Source organism: Boleophthalmus pectinirostris, unplaced genomic scaffold (assembly GCF_026225935.1).
Source record: "Boleophthalmus pectinirostris isolate CB_2022bp ecotype Guang Dong unplaced genomic scaffold, ASM2622593v1 HiC_scaffold_10, whole genome shotgun sequence".
In the NCBI taxonomy this organism is placed as follows: Eukaryota; Metazoa; Chordata; class Actinopteri; order Gobiiformes; family Gobiidae; genus Boleophthalmus; species Boleophthalmus pectinirostris.
The window spans coordinates 2,490,733-2,510,558 of record NW_026570971.1 but is presented as its reverse complement, the minus strand read 5'-3'; the positions used below and the strand labels follow the sequence as shown (position 1 = coordinate 2,510,558).

Here is a 19,826-nt window from a genome sequence, read left to right as displayed (position 1 = left end):
CTTCATTTGTGCTGCTCTGGTGGGAGGGGCCACGTACAGAGACGCTGGAGACGCTGCTGTGATAAACACCACAGAAAATTAACACGATTTTAATAGAAAATATCATTACAATATTTGAGTAGAAAATTAGCCGAGGGCCAGATGAAAGGTCTTGGAGGGCCGGATCTGGCCCCCGGGCCTTATGTTTGACACCTGTGTTCTATGTTGTTAGGTTCTTTTTCTCAGACCTGGAGTGTCATTTCATACCTGACAGTTTGTTCTGTTCACCAGCGTCTTCCTCAGAGTCACGTGATGTTTCTGTGTCGTGTCTGGTCAGATGATTTAAACAGGTTTTGGAGGTGGAGGCAGGACGACAGCGCCACCTGCAGTCGCACTTCCTCAGGACAGAATCCCAGGTGTGTGAGAGTAAAAAAGCCCCTCGTCCCGGTTTACAGTCCTGTGGGCACGTTTCTGTATTTCGATTGCTTCTTTAATCCAGCGGCGATGTTTGTTTTCCTCTGTCCCGATGATGTTTGCTCCGTCCCCGTCCATAACGTGTTTCTCTCTTTTACACTGGTCAGAAACGGCCAATGCCAATACCCAAAATGGGCAATAAACAAAGGGAAACTAGAAAAGCAGTCAGAGAGCGCAGACTCCGCCAAGGACTACAGTCCCCCTCATATTAATTGTGTTTTCCATAAATATTTGTCTCGTATCTTTCAATTTGGAATATGAAAGAGGATCCCATTGTCCATCCCTGAGTCAAATTTCATGGGGTTTGGTCAATAATTAACTGAGATATTGAGAAACAAACGTTTTGGCCCCATTTACCACAATGTTAACTAAAATTTCAAAGTGATCTAGAATCCAGGATTTCGTCCGGATCAGCCCCAAAATGAAATCAGTTCTTCCTTTTCACGTTTCCAACAAATCCTGAAAATTTCATCAAAATCGGTCCATAACTTTTTGAGTTATGTTGCTAACAGACAAACAACAAACAAACAGACAAACAAAGACAAACAAACAAACAAACAAACAAACAAACAGACAAACAACAAACAGACACAGACAAACAGACAACAGACAAACAAACAGACAAACAAACAAACAAACAAACAGACAAACAGACAAACAGACAAACAGACAAACGCCGGCAAAAACATAATCTCCTTGGTGGAGGTAACAACAGGTTAAGGAGAAAGAAAAACAGAACCAAAGAAACAAAAACAAAACAGAGAAAATGAGCACAGGCCTGGGAACATCAGGGGCATAACAGGAAAAGTACAGAGGGCGATGAAAAAACACAACATCAACACACGAGTGAAACTGAACAAAAAACTCAGACAATTACTAGTCCACCCGAAAGACAAAATAGAACCGGAGAATAAATGTAATGTAATATACGAAATCCCCTGCATGTCCTGCAATAAGACACACATCGGGGAAACAGGGAGGGCGTTCAGTCCACGAAAAAAGGAACATAGAACAGAATGAAACAGCGAAGGCGAAACACAAAGCAGAACAGGAACAACTCAAATCGGCCGTTTCTGACCCATGTAAAAGAGAGAACCACGTTATGGACGGGGACGGAGCAAACATCATCGGGACAGAGGAAAACAAACATCGCCGCTGGATTAAAGAAGCAATCGAAATACGGAAACGTGCCCACAGACTGTAAACCGGGACGAGGGGCTTTTTTACTCTCACACACCTGGGATTCTGTCCTGAGGAAGTGCGACTGCAGGTGGCGCTGTCGTCCTGCCTCCACCTCCAAAACCTGTTTAAATCATCTGACCAGACACGACACAGAAACATCACGTGACTCTGAGGAAGACGCTGGTGAACAGAACAAACTGTCAGGGATGAAATGACGCTCCAGGTCTGAGAAAAAGAACCTAATAACATAGCGACATATCATGATTCAAAAAGTGTTGTGATTGTGTTCCATTGTGATGTGTAACCGTGTGTGTGTGTGTGTGTTTGCAGCCCACGTGGAGCACTCGGAGCAGTACATGGAGGTGCTGGAGAACCTGGGGAACAGTCACCTGAGCCAGGACAACCACGAGGTGTCCACAGGCTTCCTCAACCTGTCCGTGTTCAGCCGCGAGGTCGGCGCTCTGCTCAGGAACCTGGTAAGAACGACCAACGCGTGAGCTCAGAACGACCGACGCGCGAGCTCAGAACGACCGACGCGCGAGCTCAGAACGACCGACGCGCGAGCTCAGAACGACCGACGCGCGAGCTCAGAACGACCGAACGCGTGACCTCAGAACGACCGACGCGTGACTCAGAACGACCGACGCGCGAGCTCAGAACGACGACGCGCGAGCTCAGAACGACCGACGCGTGAGCTCAGAACGACCGACGCGTGAGCTCAGAACGACCGACGCGCGAGCTCAGAACGACCGACGCGCGAGCTCAGAACGACCGACGCGCGAGCTCAGAACGACCGACGCGCGAGCTCAGAACGACCGACGCGCGAGCTCAGAACGACCGACGCGCGAGCTCAGAACGTCTCTCAAACAGTTTACGTCATTCGATTTACCGCAGACGGTGTCGGGAAGGTGACTTTTAAAATGTATATCCCTACAGATTACAGATTACAGATTACACACACCAAAATGTAGTTTGTAACGTAATCCATTAAATTATTTAAAGTGAGTAATGTAATCTGATTACTTTGGATTACTCGATTTGCTGTAGAGAAACAAACACGAGGAAATCTTCACATAAGATAAAAGAAAATGAAAAGGCCGAGTCTTTACTGAACCACATTAAAAATATTATTGATAGAAAACGAAGAAACACGTCCACACAGCAGGATTTAGTCCTGTTAAATCCTGGTTTAGACCTGGTTTAGACCTGGTTTAAACCTGGTTTAGACATGGTTTGGTCTTTGTTTAGACCTGATTTAGTCCTGGTTTTAGACCTGGTTTTAGACCTGGTTTAGATCTGGTTTAGACCTGGTTTTGTCCTGGGTTTAGGCCTGGTTTAGACCTGGTTTAGACCTGGTTTAGACCTGGTTTAGACCTGGTTTAGACCTGGTTTAGACCTGGTTTAGACCTGGTTTAGATCTGGTTTAGACCTGGTTTAGACCTGGTTTTAGACCTGGTTTAGATCTGGTTTAGATCTGGTTTAGACCTGGTTTAGTCCTGGTTTAGACCTGGTTTAGTCCTGGTTAGTCCTGGTTTAGACCTGGTTTAGTCCTGGTTTAGACCTGGTTTAGACCTGGTTTAGACCTGGTTTAGACCTGGTTTAGACTGGTTTAAGACCTGGTTTAGACCTGGTTTAGACCTGGTTTAGACCTGGTTTAGACCTCTGGTTTAGTCCTGGTTTAGACCTGGTTTAGATCTGGTTTAGACCTGGTTTAGTCTGGTTTAGACCTGGTTTAGACCTGGTTTAGACCTGGTTTAGACCTGGTTTAGACCTGGTTTAGTCCTGGTTTAGACCTGGTTTAGTCCTGGTTTAGACCTGGTTTAGACCTGGTTTAGTCCTGGTTTAGACCTGGTTTAAGACCTGGTTTAAGACCTGGATTAAGACCTGGTTTAAGACCTGGTTTAGACCTGGTTTAGACCTGGTTTAGTCCTGGTTTAGACCTGGTTTAGACCTGGTTTAGATCTAGTTTAGACCTGGTTTAGACCTGGTTTAGTCCTGGTTTAGACCTGGTTTAGACCTGGTTTAGACCTAGTTTAGACCTGGTTTAGACCTGGTTTAGACCTGGTTTAGACCTAGACCTCCTGGTTTAGACCTGGTTTAGACCTGGTTTAGACCTCCTGGTTTAGACCTGGTTTAGACCTGGTTTAGATCTGGTTTAGACCTGGTTTAGTCCTGGTTTAGACCTGGTTTAGACCTGGTTTAAGACCTGGTTTAGACCTGGTTTAGACCTGGTTTAGACCTGGTTTAGTAGACCTGGTTTAGACCTGGTTTAGACCTGGTTTAGTCCTGGTTTAGACCTGGTTTAGACCTGGTTTAGACCTGGTTTAGACCTGGTTTAGATCTGGTTTAGACCTGGTTTAGACCTGGTTTAGACCTGGTTTAGTGTCACAATGAGTGGAATTACGGAGAAAAATAAAAATAAAGGATTTAGCCCCAAATGTGAAAACAGGAAAATCCCTCTGTGTAATCCATTTATTTCAACAAAGTAACTGTAATCCAATTACCACTCACTGAAACAGTAACTGTAACTGAATACAGTTACTCATCATTTGTACTCTGATTACTCTGGTACATGTAATCTGTTACTCCCCGACACTGACCACAGACATATTGTGCTTGTTTTGTCTGTGTATTTATAATCCAAATCCAGCGGTGACATGGTTCAAACAGGTTTGCTTTAACATTTCTAGTTTTGTTTAGTTTTTTAGCCATGTAAATATTTCTAAACGGATCATTTAGCAGAAAAACTCAAATAACCTAAGAAAAAAACATTGCATTTACAGCAGTTTGCACATTTATTTAAACTAACACAGTGTCTAAAACTTTTCTGGAGCCTTCAAAAGTCTGTAGCGTCGTCTTTGGGGCTTTGGAAATAGAATAAAGAGCAGATAAAAGTTGAAATCCTGGTCTGATAAAACCCAGCAGCAGCAGAACGGTTCCTCCCATGGACTTTTTTTCTTCCTGTGTGAGGAAAGAGGCGGCAGCGTTAACTCTTTCATTACTTTTACAGAGCGCAGCATTTTCCAACTTGTGTCTTTTGTGCTTTTGAATCTGTGTGTCGTTCGTTCATTTGTTTTTCAAAATAAAACCAACAATAAGAAAATGAAAAAAACAACAATTTTCTTCATTATTTGTCTCCAAAACCAAAATGAAAAAACAGATAAATATTTGTTTTTGTCAGTTTTCGATTTTGTGTTTAAATAAATAATGGGGAAAAAAAACAGATAACGAACTGTTTCTGTGACTTAAACTGCGATGCCGGACTGAACCAGGACTAAAACAGGACTAAAACAGGACTAAACCAGGACTAAAACAGGACTAAAACAGGACTAAACCAGGACTAAAACAGGACTAAAACTAAAACAGGACTGAAAACTAAACAGGACTAAACCAGGACTAAAACAGGACTAAAACAGGACTAAAACAGGACTAAAACAGGACTAAAACTAAAACAGGACTAAAACAAAACAGGACTAAAACAGGACTAAAACAGGACTAAAACAGGACTAAACAGGACTAAACATTTTCAGTCTTTATCTGGTCCCAGTTTCAATTCTGATCTCAGTTCTGGTCTCAGTCCTGGTCTGGTCCCAGTCTCAGTCCCAGTCTGGTCTCGGTCTAGTCCCAGTCTCAGTCCCGGTCTGATCTCGGTCTGGTCCCGGTCTCAGTCCAAGTCTGGTCTCGGTCTGGTCCAAGGTCCGGTCTCAGTCCTGGTCTGGTCTTGGTCTGGTCTGGGTCTCAGTCCCAGTCTGGTCCCAGTCTCAGTCCCAGTCTGGTCTCGGTCTGGTCCCAGTCTCAGTCCTGTCTGGTCTCGGGTCTGTCAGTCTCAGTCCCGGTCTGTCTGGTCCCAGTCTCAGTCCCAGTCTGGTCTCGGTCTGGTCCCGGTCTCAGTCCCAGTCTGGTCCCGGTCTCAATCACGGTCTGGTCCTAGTCTGTTCCCGGCCTCAGTCCCGGTCTCAGTCCTGATCTCAGTCCTGGTTCTGGTCCCAGACTCAGTCCCGGTCTGGTTCCCGTCTGGTCCTGGACTTGTTTTAGTCCTGGTTCAGTCCGGCATCTCAATTTAAGTCACGAAAACAGGAAACGGCCATTATCTTTTTTTTTTTTTTCCATGATTCATTTAAACACACAAAAAAACAAAAAAAATCTTTATCTGTTTTTTTATTTTATTTTTGGTTTTATATTTGAAAAACGAATGAACGCATGATACATTCTTTTGGTTGATCCAGATACTGTGCAAAAATATCAATGCATTTTGAGGATCTGAGCCGATATCCGCGTGAAACAAAACGCAATAAAGTTTTAAAACAACAGTGGGCACAGGTGAAACTTGGTGCAATGACATTTTCATTATAGTTTCAAAAACACAGAGGCATTTTTCACTGTTATTACTGTATTTTTTGGATTATAAGTCACTCCGGAGTATAAGTAACACCAGCCAAAAAATGTGTAATGAAGAAGAAAAAACATTTATAAGTCACACTTTTTGGGGAAATTTAGACTAGAACCTCTCGCGGCTTCTGTCTGAAAATGTTATCATATAAGTCAGACCGGAGCATAAGTCACAGGAAACACACAAACCATGAAAAAAGTGCGACTTATAGTCCAAAAACTACAGTTTATAGGGATGTGTTCTCTCATACTGTACATCAGTAAGTATCACAGCACCTGTGGGTATAGAACAATATTAAAGTATGTGGATGATTCTGTCTTGTGAACTTGCCCCAGAAAAATGAAAACCAACATTGGCCAATTGTTGAGGACTTTGTAAAATGGTGTGAAGAGTCAAATCTGCACCTAAATGTTTCCAAAACAAAGGAAATGATTATTGACTTTTGAAAGCGAACGCCTCAGTCTGACGTCACAGATAAAAAGGGGTCAGTGAGTGTCGACTTCTGTAAATATCTTGAAACACTCTTTGGTTCAAATTTGAGCTTTTGACAATAATTGTGCTGCATCATCGTGCGCATCATGTGCTTCATCGTCTGAGGAAATTGTTCTTCTGCTGTTTAGACAGAACCATGAAGACTCTGTTCTATGAAACGTTCATATAATCAGTTTTAAATTCTTCACTGGTCTCATGGTTTGGGAGCGTCTCTGATAAAAAGAAGAAGAACTCCCTGAATCAGTCGGTGAACTCTGTTCAAAACAGTTACAGAGGACGTTCCAGAGGATTTTAAAGACGTGAAACTTCCACTAAACTCAGAGTTTCAGCTGCTTCCTTCTGGTCTGAGACTTTTAGTCCCAAGGTCTAGATCAGGAGAGTCAAACTCATTTTATTCCAGGGGTCGTATCCAACTGACTTTGATCCCAAAGTGTCCGGATCAGAAAACTCATGTCATATAAACCCCAAAAATAAAATTAAGTTCAAATATTTGTGCAGAGAAACACAAATCTATTACAGAAATCTGTTTTAATTGATGAACTCTTTCTTTTACAAAATATTATAATATTATGAACAACCTGAAACTTTAAGAAAAATGTAATTTCAACACAAAGTTTTAACATGAACTTGTTTGTAAACAGGAATAAGTCCATTTTTGTTGTAAAATTCTGCTCTCGGCTCCACTTTTCTCATGTTGGACATTTTTCTGATGAGGGTGTCACGGTCAACAGTCAAAACGATCGTCCTTTAAGAGCGTTTGGAAAGAGACAAGTCTTCATTTGTGCTGCTCTGGTGGGAGGGGCCACGTACAGAGACGCTGGAGACGCTGCTGTGATAAACACCACAGAAAATTAACACGATTTTAATAGAAAATATCATTAAAATATTTTAGTAGAAAATCAACCGAGGGCCAGATTAAAGGTCTTGGAGGGCCGGATCTGGCCCCCGGGCCGTATGTTTGACACCTGTGATCTAGAGCAAATCGTTTTAAAAGGAGCTTCGTTCTTCAGAATTATGAATAAATTGTAATTCTCTCTTCCATTTATCTATCAGTTTTAGTACGATTGTCTTGGAAAAGTCGTGTGTTTTTATATATTTACTATTAATTGTGATCTTAGCCAAGTGTGATGGATGAGTTGAACAATTGTTTATGGAACAAACCGTTCTGCACTGGAGCTCTGAGTTCCTTCTGAAATCATCTGAATCCAAAATGTCCACACATTTTTTAGTCATTTAGCCTGAAACCATCGTGTCGTCCTTCAGTGTTTCATTGTTCTTCTCTGCCCCGGAGGACGTCTTCGTGTTTACGGTCGTCCTTTCCTCTCCACAAACACGGCTCTGGAAATTGTCCAAATATGGACGTCCGCCTGAACCGATGGTTTAGAATCATGTTACAGGTTGTGTCTTTGTCTGTTCCAGGTGCAGAACCTCAACAACATCATGGCTTTTCCCCTGGAGAACGTGCTCAAGTCGGAGCTCCGAGACAGCAGACTGGTCAGTTCACTACACACTCTTTGTTTTGCAAGTCTCAAATCTTTGTCCTCAAGTTTATTTATTTATTTATTTGGGTCACAGGTATATTTTGACATTAATTCATAAACAGTCATATTTAACATATACAGACCGAAAAGGTTCAGGCTGAAGCTTAAGCTTATTCTGCCTTTACCCTTTATTCCTTTGTCAGAGCTTCATCTTGACACCAGTTCATCTTCATAAATACAGCAGGAAGAAACAAACTAATCAGTAACAGAACAACAAAGTTCTACAGCACAAACTAAGTCTCCTGTTTCATGTTTCTGTCCAGAGTTAAACATTTAAACTTCTTTATGAAGTGAAAGAAAGTGGTGCACAGTTTGAGGTTTTCTGTCCAGTTGTTCCAGAGCTCCAGCCCTTTAACAGATTTACAAAATTTCATAATGTTTGTTCTGATTTTCTTTTTAATAAACTCGGTCGTGCCTCTGAGCTCATATCGGCTCTTTCGGATTTTGAACATGTTCTGTAACGATTTCGACAGGAGATTGTTGTTTACTTTGAACATGATTTTAAGAGTGTACAGGTCGACTAAATCGTAAAATTTCAGCGTTTGAAGGTTTATAAATAATGCATTGGTTGGTTCGTTATAAGTTGATAATGTGATGCTCTTATTGCCTTTTTTTGTAGGGTAAAGATTGGCTTTGTATTCGTCTTATATGTATTGCCCCAAATCTCAATACCGTAGGTTATGTAGGGCATTACCAGCGAGTTATATAGAATAAAAAGACTGTTTTTAGTCCGAGTCAAGTCCCAAGTCAAATACAAGGGAGTCCAAGTCCGAGTCTCAAGTCACTGGCCCATAAGTCTAAGTCAAGTCCAAGTCGTCTGCTTGGAACTTCCATTCATTTCAGTTAATGACATGACTAGAGGAGGAACTGAGCATCGTGACCTGATCCCGCCCATAACTCAGTGAAATCTGATTGGCTCAGACAACTGTCAATCTCAAACTCATCCCCACGTTGACTTGAGTCGCTCGGGTCTTCGTTCCAGCCGCCGAAGGTCCTGCAGGTGTTTGTTTAGTTCAGCGCTGCGGGGGGAGTCACTGATTTACCCAGATACAACTGGAAGAAAAACTGTGATTGGTCCATTTCCGTTTCCGTTATATTAACCCTTTGTTTCCCAAGAAATATCAGTCCAAGTTTAAAACAAGGATCTATAAATTATTACTAGTGTCGTGTTTATTACTCATTGCATAAAAAATATTGAAAAAATATATTAGTTGTACATAAATTCATTCAATATTTTTTCTTGAGCCTTCAGAGAAAACCTTGAAGACTCTGAGGGTTCAACTCTGAAAGAAATGCTGTTTGTCTCTTTCATTTACATTTACAATTAATTATTGTGATTAATATTTTTTATTTTTGTCCAGCCCTAATTATAACAGATGAAGAATAGTGCAATATAGGCCCTAAAAAAAAACAAAAACTTAAGAGTGACATAATGTAGATTAAAGTGCATCATTGTTTATTCCAAAATTACATATTTCTTATTGGAACAACATTACACAGTGTTTTGGTGATTATCTGAACTCACAAGGATCCACGTGTTACTTGTTGTTTTTTATTAGTTTACAGAGAAGTGTCAGGACTAGGGTTGTCAAAAAAAAAAAAAAAAAAAAGATTCCCAGATACTAATCAGGACTAAATACTAATACTGACACTAAACACTTGAACATGTTTTGATTCTGATTGGTTTAGTTGGATTTAAATTGGTCTAAATTTATATCAGGAGCAAATGGAAATAACAAACTACTATTATTTACTCTCAGCTGTTTAAATAAATCTTTTTTGTGCTGGTCCTGCCGCTCGCACCCGTAACTGTAAACAATAACTGTCTGTGTGATAAGAGAAAGTTTGATACTCGCTTGTGTCTGACTCACAACATCAGACTCAACATGATCCACTGCCAGAACAACGTCTGGACACACCTACTTTTTCAATGTTTTTTTTTTTCTTTGTTTACTACTTTCTGTGTTTTCTCTATTATTTGTGTGAGTAGGAAAGAAAAAAAATATATATAACTCAACAAAACTCAACAAATTCCTCAATACTGCAAACCCACGACCTTCTGTCATGTGAGCTTAATTGATTGATTTATGTATTTATTTTGGGCAAGTAAGAAATGTACATTCTTTTACAATGGAACATATAACAATAATGAAATCATAGTAGAAATAACAACAACAAAAAAGAAAAAAATTGGCCCAAAAAGGAGTGGGAAAAAGAAAACTTATTTAATCCCACGCCTACTCTTCACAATCTAACACGATGAACTTTCTTTTGCGTTTTTCAGACATTTTACGTTAAACTATATGAACTATTTACAAGTCCGAACAAAGAGTCATTGTTATAGGCGAGTTTCAGCTGACGTCATTGTTATTAAAAGCCCGCGTTGCTGCTGGGAAATATTTTGGTCGGAGACAAGAAACACGGTAGCGTCAAACACAGTGCGTAACCTCGCGTATTTCTCCCCGATAATGGTAAATTCCTGCTGCATTATCGGATGCACAAATAGAAGCACGGAAGAAGGAAAATGTCTTTTTCGTATTCTGAGTGAAAAGAACCGCTAACGGTGAATTAAACGACTTTCAAACATCCGCAGAGCAAACGTAGAAGATCCTAACAAACCGTGGACTCCAACAAGTTCAACAACACATCCAGACTCTTGGAGGTTTTCATCTTTTCTGCTGTGAATGGCCCAGGAGTTTCCACCAAGTCATTGTGGACATCGCCCAAGTGAATATTTGTCCAGGTAGTTGGAGATTCAGACCAGAAATTTGGTTTGTTCCACCTTTTGTCGGGGTTGAAAAGGGTGATTTGTCGTCCGTCGATGCTTATGACCAATTTCTGGTCAAATGGTCTTGGGTCGTCTGCCGTTAGACTGGATAAATAACCGGGATCAATACCCTTTACGTGCTTTCTCGCTCCGTCCGTCATGTTGAATTAGTGTTTCTTGCCGCCGACCAAAATAATTCCCAGCAACAGTGAAACTCGCCTATAGTTTGGTAACAGAACTGTATTGAAATAAAACTTGAGGATTCCAACAACGGTAACAGACATCACAAACCTGCAATGGTGCGGAAACGACAAACATAAACCAGCGCTACAGAAGGAAATATTGTTCTAAAATGAAGACCAACTCTTCATATACTGTGACCAGACCAAATGTGCATAAAACAACATGAGTTTATGGATATTTTGTCGTTGCTTGAGACGTGGATCCAGCCTGTTCCAGAGTTTTACACCACGTATAGACACACAAAACATTTAGACGTAGTTTGAACATCGGCAGATCGTGGTGTAACTCGGCCGGCGTTGCCTCCCTGTCTTGGTGAAGGTTTATTTTTATTTATTATTTATTTGGGGCAAGTAAGATTTACATTCATATACAATGAAACATATAACATAAGTGAAATCATAATAGAAATTAAAATAACAACAAAAAATTACTATTATTATTATTATTTTGCCCAAAAAGGAGAAGAAAATGTATGTAATCCCACCCCTACTCTTCATAATCTAACACAATGAATTTTCTTTTATGTTTTTCAGACATTTTGAATTAAACTATATGAACTATTTACAGACGCAGACAAAGAGTCGCTGTTATAGTTTGGTAACAGACTGTATTGAAATAACACAAAAGGAAACTAACAATGGTAACGGACAACACAAACCAGCGCTACAGAAGGAAATATTGTTCTAAAATTAAGACCAAATGTTTATAGAACAACTTGAATTTATGAATATTTTGGCGTTGCTTGAGACGTGTACCCAGACTGTTTCAGAGTTTTACACCACGTATAGACACACAGAAACTTTTAGACGTAGTTTGAACATCGGCAGATGGTGGTGTGACTCGGCCGGCGTTGCTTCCCTGTCTTAGTGAAAATGGATTTCTCCAACAATCCGTCAAGTGGTGCAGCTTTGTATGTCAAATTAAAACATTTTGACAAATTTTTAGCCACACACAGCCAGAATTAATACATGACGGCACCGGATTATAAGGCGCAGTGTAGATTTTTGAGAAAATTATAGGATTTTAAGTTCGCCTTATAGTCCAAAAAATACGGTAGTTTATTTGGTGCATTTCATACATGTTCATTCATAGTTTTGACGCCTTCAGTGAGAATTTACCGTCTAAATCAGCATGAAAAGAAGCATAAATAATAAAGAAACAAGTCCAAACATGTCCAAACCTTTGACTGGTTGTGTACATAATAGAGCGGCTGTAATAGTTCCCACTGTGTAAACTTCAACTGCTCAAAAGTCCAGATTTTTTCCTGAGGCTGTGCGACTTTTGAACACTGCACACTGACTCTCTGTTTAGGCTTCCACACGTTTGACTTGTACTTATTTATTGGAACTGTTAAGTACTTTTTAATATTGCTTATTCATTTATTTATGTTTGTTCTTATCTCTTTGAATCACTGGGCGTTGAGGAAAACATTTCGTTCCGTCGTGCGTTTCTCTCTCGTGCTTGATCGACAAAAATGATAAAAAAAAGAATATTATCTGGGACGTAATTGTCATAGTCGTTTGAGTCGACCGTGAAATGAAGGTTTATGATTCAGATTTAATTTAATAGCTGCTTTTTACAACGTGGTTTTACTGATTTGGGCAGAAATCGCAATTTAAAAACCAAATCCATAACCAGTGTTGGGGAGTAACAGATTACATGTACCAGAGTAATCAGAGTACAAATGATGAGTAACTGTATTGAGTAGTGTAACTGTAGTGAGTGGTAATTGGATTACAGTTACTTTGTTGAAATAAATGGATTACATGGCAGTAATGTCCTGTTTTCACATTATTTTTATTTTATTATTATTATTATTTTTTTATTTTTTTTTCAGTAATTCCACTCATTGCTGGAAACTAAACCAGGTCTAAACCAGGTCTAAATCAGGACTAAAACCAGGTCTAAAACCAGGTCTAAACTAGATCTAAACCAGGTCTAAACTAGATCTAAACCAGGACTAAATCAGGACTAAAAACTGGGTCTAAAACCAGGTCTAAACCGGGTCTAAACCAGGACTAAATCAGGACTAAAACCAGGTCTAAACTAGATCTAAACCAGGTCTAAACTAGATCTAAACCAGGACTAAATCAGGACTAAAAACCAGGTCTAAAACCAGGTCTAAAACCGGGTCTAAAACCAGGTCTAAACCAGGTCTAAACCAGGACTAAATCAGGACTAAAACCAGGTCTAAACTAGTGCTAAACAGGTCTAAACCAGGACTAAACCAGGTCTAAACTAGATCTAAACCAGGACTAAATCAGGACTAAAAACCAGGTCTAAAACCAGGTCTAAACCGGGTCTAAAACCAGGTCTAAACCAGGTCTAAACCAGGACTAAACTAGATCTAAACCAGGTCTAAAACAGGATTTAACAGGACTAGTCCCTGCTGCGTGGACGTGTCTCCTCCTCTTCTATCAATAATATTTTTAATACGGTTAAGTTTCCTCGTCTTTGTTTCTCTACAGTAAATCAAGTAATCCAAAGTAATCAGATTACATTACTCACTTTAAGTCATTTAATGGATTCTGTTACAAACTACATTTTGTTGTGTGTAATCTGTAATCTGTAGGGGATTACATTTTAAAAGTCACCTTCCCGACACTGTCCATGACACGATCTCAGTCTTCGTGATGTGCAAGTGTTTTTTTGTGTTATAAATGTGCAGCCAGATTCTCACAAAGTTTAATAAAAGTGAATAAAAGTGAATAAAAGTGTCTTTTCCAGGAACTGAAGAAACAGATGGAGAAGAGCTGGAAGGATTACGACCTCAAGATGTGAGTGGACTTTTTGGCACACACCAAACGTGATTCATACATTTATTTATTTATTATTATTATTTTTTTTAATGCACTCCATATTTGATTTGTAGAGACTTTGAGTTGGTTTGTTTGTACAGTGAACTGTTACGGCTCTTGAGTAATGTCGGCCAAGTGACTTCAAAACTGTTATTGTTATTTACGACTTGTTTTCAAAGTGATCAGTTACATTAGAATATTACTGTGTTTAAAATGTAAAATATTACACGAATATTACAGAACTTTAACTTATTCTCAACAAAATAACTGTAAGAAGATGTAGAACTTTTGCGCTTTTATGGACTAAACCAGGACTAAACCAGGTCTGAACCAGGACTAAACCAGGACTAAACAAGGTCTAAACAAGGTCTAAACCAGGTCTAAACCAGGACTAAACCAGAAACTAAACCCAGGTCTAAACCAGGACTAAACCAAGGACTAAACCAAGACTAAACCAAGACTAAACCAGGACTAAACCAGGTCTAAACTAGAATTAAACCAGGACTGAACCAGGACTAAACCAGGTTTAAACCAGGTCAAATCAGGACTAAAACAGGACTAAACGAGGACTAAACGAGGACTAAACAAGGACTAAACCAGGTCTAAACCAGGTCTAAACAAGGACTAAACAGGACTAAACCAGGACTAAACCAGAGCTGAACCAGGACTAAACCAGGTCTAAACCAGGTCTAAACAAGGACTAAACCAGGTCTAATCCAGGACTAAACTAGGACTAAACCAGGTTAAACCAGGTCCAAATCAGGACTAAACCAGGACTAAACCAGAGCTGAACCAGGACTAAACCAGGTCTAAACAAGGATTAATCCAGGTCTAAACCAGGTCTAAACAGTACTGAACCAGGACTAAAACAGTATTAAAACAGTACTAAAACAGGACTAAACGAGGACTAAACCAGACTAAACAAGGACTAAACCAGGTCTAAACCAGGTCTAAACAAGGACTAAACCAGGACTAAACCAGAGCTGAACCAGGACTAAACCAGGTCTAAACCAGGACTAAACCAGGACTAAACCAGAGCTGAACCAGGACTAAACCAGGTCTAAACAAGGAAAACCAGGTCTAAAGGACTAAACTAGGACTAAACCAGGTCTAAACCAGGTCTAAACCAAACCAGGACTAAACCAGGACTAAACCAGAGCTAAACCAGGACTAAACCAGGACTAAACCAGGACTAAACCAGGACTAAACCAGGACTAAACCAGGTTAAACCAGGATTAAACCAGGACTAAACCAGGACTAAACCAGGTTTAAAACAGGTCTAAACCAGGACTAAAACAGGACTAAAACAGGACTGAACCAGGACTAAACGAGGACTAAACAAGGACTAAACCAGGACTGAACCACACCTAAACCAGACCTGAACGAGGATTAAACCAGAACAGAACCAGGTCTAAACGAGGACTGAACCGGGTATTTGTGTTCTGTCTCGCTCACAACTGTGGGAAATAAGATGGACACAAACATAGATAAATAAACCGATGGATAGATTCACCTTTTGTGTTTTTAAATGTCCCGTATGACGGCTATTTTCTGATGCTCTGATGTCGTTTCTTCATCACAAACAAACCTGGAGTTGTGTTCTGTTTCATTCACACAAACCTGCACATTTAGACCAGGATTTAGTTCTTCAGTCAAATTAAAAACACTGTTCCACCTTTACAGCCCTGGATTTTCCAAACTCTACTGAACTAAAGGTCAGATGCAGCTGCTGACTTGAGAGCTGCTGCTTCAAGACATCACAAGATGGAACAGAGAGTTTTGAGCTTTGGAGACGTGGACACGTGAATAATAGAGTTACTCAGACATGTGAGAATGAAACAAAACACGACTGTTATGTTTTTTATGAGGTAACAACTTTCTGACGTGGCTTAAAGGTCACAAGAATCAATTTTGTGGAATATAAGGACCTTTTATTTAATACATCTGTAAATGGCCTTGCTAGATGCTGCACTAGCTATCCAAACAGTTAAACGTAGACCCAGAAGAACTTCACAGAGAGCGGCTGGCTTTGGTGAAATTTACTGGTTCTTTGTCCCGTGAAACTACAACAGCAAACACATACAAAAATAGCCATTAATATATGTGCCAAATAAATTACAAATTACAAAAAGCACCAACAATTAAAGTAACAGTCAATGAATTTAGGCAGTTAGCATAACGGTTAGCATAGCGAAATTAGCATATGAATCGCGGACAAATTTGCATAATAATGGTGTACCAAAAACGTGCTAACTTTTACATTTCTAACACAAAGGCAATATTAAAGGTGTACAATCATGTTTCACCATGTAATACTCACAGACGATGCTTGAACAAACACCAAAAAGACTCAACAGAACCAAAGGGCGGCCATTTTGGAGGAGTGAGGCCTGAACAACAACTTCCTGTCTAACATTCTTCTTCTACTATTATTATCACAGGAATAAATTAAAGCGACCACTAGATGGCGTAACTTAGCAATCAATAAACATAAAACAGTTAGATACAGTAAACATAACAACATCAATATTCCTAGTGGGGATGGGCGTGATGAGTCGATTAAAGGTTGTATAGAGGATTTTTTAAGGGAAGAGAAATACAGCCACAGTCCTTTTTCAAATGTTGTGCATGTGTGACACCACCTTCCTCCTCCACAGCCTCAGCAGAAACATCTCCTCCTGCCTCCTGACTCTAGAAATCACGCTTGTTTACAGCCGTGCGTGTTCAGAATTACTGTTGAAGTGACCTGTCTAGAAATAATTTAGCGACTGACACATCAGTTTTTAGGCCCTTCGTCTGCTTCAGTCGCGCCATCACTGGAAGGAATCTCCAAGAATCACCCCAGTTTGGTTTTGCTCCTTTTCCCCTTCTCTTCGTCTTTCAGCGACCTCAAAAACTGACTTTCTTTTGCGACAAACTGGTCGTGGATTCTCATCCGCAACCGCAACAAACTTTGTGCGAATTGCGTAAAAGCTACAGTTTAAAAAAGCCTCTAAGAACTGCTGAATAAACCATGTAATCCCAGCGCGCCGATGAGTCAATTACACTAGAAACATAGGGAGTTTGATTGACAGCCTAACAGCCAATAGAAAATGAGGGAGCCTCGTTTTCTATTGGCTGATGTTTATCTGGCTTCACTACGTCCACAGTTGATGGATTTTCATTCTTTTTTTTTTGGTCATTATAATTACAAAGCCGCTGTGTCTCTGTAATGGTATTTTAAACTTTCATTGACAGTTTGAAACAAAAAAAAAATCCTCCATACAACCTTTAATCGATAATTGATCATTAAGAATTTCATCGATTACGTTCATTTTAATCGACAAACCGAATGTATGTGTCTGTGTGTAACGTGACCAAACAGGTGTGTACATGTGTCTCTGCATCAGAAGGAGCGAGACTATGGAGTAAGAAGCTGTCAAAAATATTCGTGCGCATAAAATAGAAATCCGTGCATATTTGGCTGTAGTTGCGCATAAAATAAAATATTCGTAAACTCTTAAATGAGTCCAGTTGTACATAAAATATATTGTGTGTATTTTATCCATCAGAATACGAATTGAAAAGTTACGACGTCATGAATTACAATCACGAAATGAAAATTTACGATTACGCTTTCATCAGTACGAATACGAAACGGAGATTTTAATGAACCCACTTGTTGTTCTGTTGTAGCTTCTTGTGCTTTTACTCTGTTTTTACTCTGATACAAACTTGAGCTGCACAGTCTTGATCTTGATCGATGTTTCTTCTGCTCGATGGATAATGTCTGTGAAGTGATGATGTATTTTTGACAGTAAAATTCCGTCTGTGAATTCGTATTCGTACTGATGAAAGCGGAATCGTAAATTTTCATTTCGTGATTGTAATTCATGACGTCGTAATTTTTCAATTTGTATTCTGATGGATAAAATACAAACAATATATTTTATGTACGACTGGACTCATTTAAGAGTTTACAAATATTTATTTTATGCACAACTACAGCCAAATATGCACGGATTTCTGTTCTATGCACGCGAATATTTTTGACAGCTTCTTACTCCATACGAGACACAAACACAAACAGTGGGTCAGTCTGTAACGAACCGAAGCACAAATGTGGATTTAACGATGATTTATTTTGTAGAAGAAATTCCACACTTTCCGTTGCGTTGGGACAAGTGTGAGTCCATGTGCACAGTGGATAAAGCAGCACATATGTTTCTGTGTCCAGTGGGAAAAAGTTTTTCCAGGTCAGAGTCGCTCAATATGGATGACGAGGCCCCGCCCCCCTCCCCCCGTACGCTGTCCTGGTTTTGACAAACACAAATCTGGTCACACTGACCTGTATTCACCTGAGTCATGTCTTTTAATCCAACACAAGTTGAACCACATCAGCGACACAAGAGCTGGAGTTTTATCTTCACTTAGTTTATGTAAATTAGTGATGTGGTTTTAAGTTTTGTTTCTGTGAGATTTGAACAAAACTGAATTAAACACATTATAATGTCAAACAGCTGATGTGGATCTAGAGTCGTTATGTTTATATGTCGTAAAGTTGAATTTATTGATGCAGATTAGTGCAGATAGTAATAATAATGATGATCATTTTAATATAAAAACGTTAATGATTAATCGATAATTGATCGTTAATTCTTCCGACGATCGATTTAGAATTTCATCGAATGCCCGTCCCTAGTTCCTGGTGAACAAAAAGGTTAAGGTTCTCTACTTTGTCACCATGAAAATTTAATGTTATGGCTTGTTCCACTATTTGGCCTTAAAGGTTGTATAGAGGATTTTCCAAGGAACGAGAAAATCCAACGACTGTTTGTCCTTTTTCAAATGTTGCTCATGTGTGAAACCACCCCCCCTCCCCTACAGCTCCTACGTAGAAACACCTCCTCCCTCCTCCTCCTTACGCCACAAACAGGTTTGTTTACAGCCGGTGCTGCACATGACTTGTAAACAACTAACTACAGTGTTGGTTAGACAAGACGGAGAAGAGCGGATCGGGAAGAAGAGCGGAGCAGGGGTAGGGGGTGTGCGGACATTTCCTGTGCGGACGAGAAGTGAGGAGCAGGGAGAAGAGTGGATCAGGCAGCGGGGAGAGGAGCAGGAAAGGGGAGCAGAGAAGAGTGCGCGGAGATTCAGTGCGAATGAACTAACTACAACACGCAGCAGCAAGTGGACTCTTTCTTTGCCTTGAAAATTACGTTTTCAGACATAGGATATCACATTCATGTCCTGAAAAACGTTTGTCTCGCTCTTGGAAATAAAGTACGTTTTCATAATAAGCAGAAGTTTCCTGTCCAGGAGTAATTTGTGGACCAGTGGTTCAGTCTTTAGACTCTTCGTCTGCTTCAGTCGCGCCATCGCTGGAATGAATCTTCAAGAATGACCTTAGTTTGGCTTCGCTGCTTTTCCCCTTGTCTTCTTCTTTCACCTCAAAAACGGACTTTCTTTTGCGGCGAACTGCTCCTGGATTCTTGTCGCCATCGCAACAAACTTTGTGCGAACTGCGAGGAAGATATAGGTCAAAAAAAGCCTCTAAGAACTGTTGCGTTGGTGGAGTAAACAGCGTCTGTGCGTCTTGCGTCTGTGGACTGTGTGACAGTCGTACGTAAACCACGTACCGGCGGCGCAGGCAAGTCAGTTACACTAGAAACGTAGGGAGTTTGATTGACAGCCTGTCAGCTCACAGATAACGAGGCAGTGTCGTTATCTATTGGCAAATGTTTAGCCCCACCACGTCCAGAGTTGATGAATTTTTATTCTCTTTTTTTTGGTCATCATAATTACAAGGCGACTGCATCTATAATCTATCACTGACAACTTGAAACAAAAAAAATCCTCCATACAACCTTTAAACGTTTTGTATTTAAACATTTAAACGTTTTGTGTTGGTCAGAAATACATAGTAAAACCTTCTTTATTACCGTTTCTGGTCACACTGCTCTGATTTCATCCCAGACTTG

At 40.1% G+C, this 19,826-nt stretch overlaps 1 protein-coding gene across 3 annotated transcripts in view; it reads left to right on the top strand.

Moving 5' to 3' along the window:
• asap3 (ArfGAP with SH3 domain, ankyrin repeat and PH domain 3) overlaps positions 1–19,826 on the top strand; it is a 114,636-nt gene that overhangs the window by 52,493 nt on the left and 42,317 nt on the right. For all 3 annotated transcript variants that reach the window (XM_055158742.1, XM_055158749.1, XM_055158737.1), the window contains exons 3-5: positions 1,966–2,111; positions 7,937–8,011; positions 13,796–13,845. In XM_055158742.1, coding sequence (XP_055014717.1) covers positions 1,966–2,111; positions 7,937–8,011; positions 13,796–13,845 — 271 coding nt within the window. The remainder of the gene's footprint in view (positions 1–1,965; positions 2,112–7,936; positions 8,012–13,795; positions 13,846–19,826) is intronic.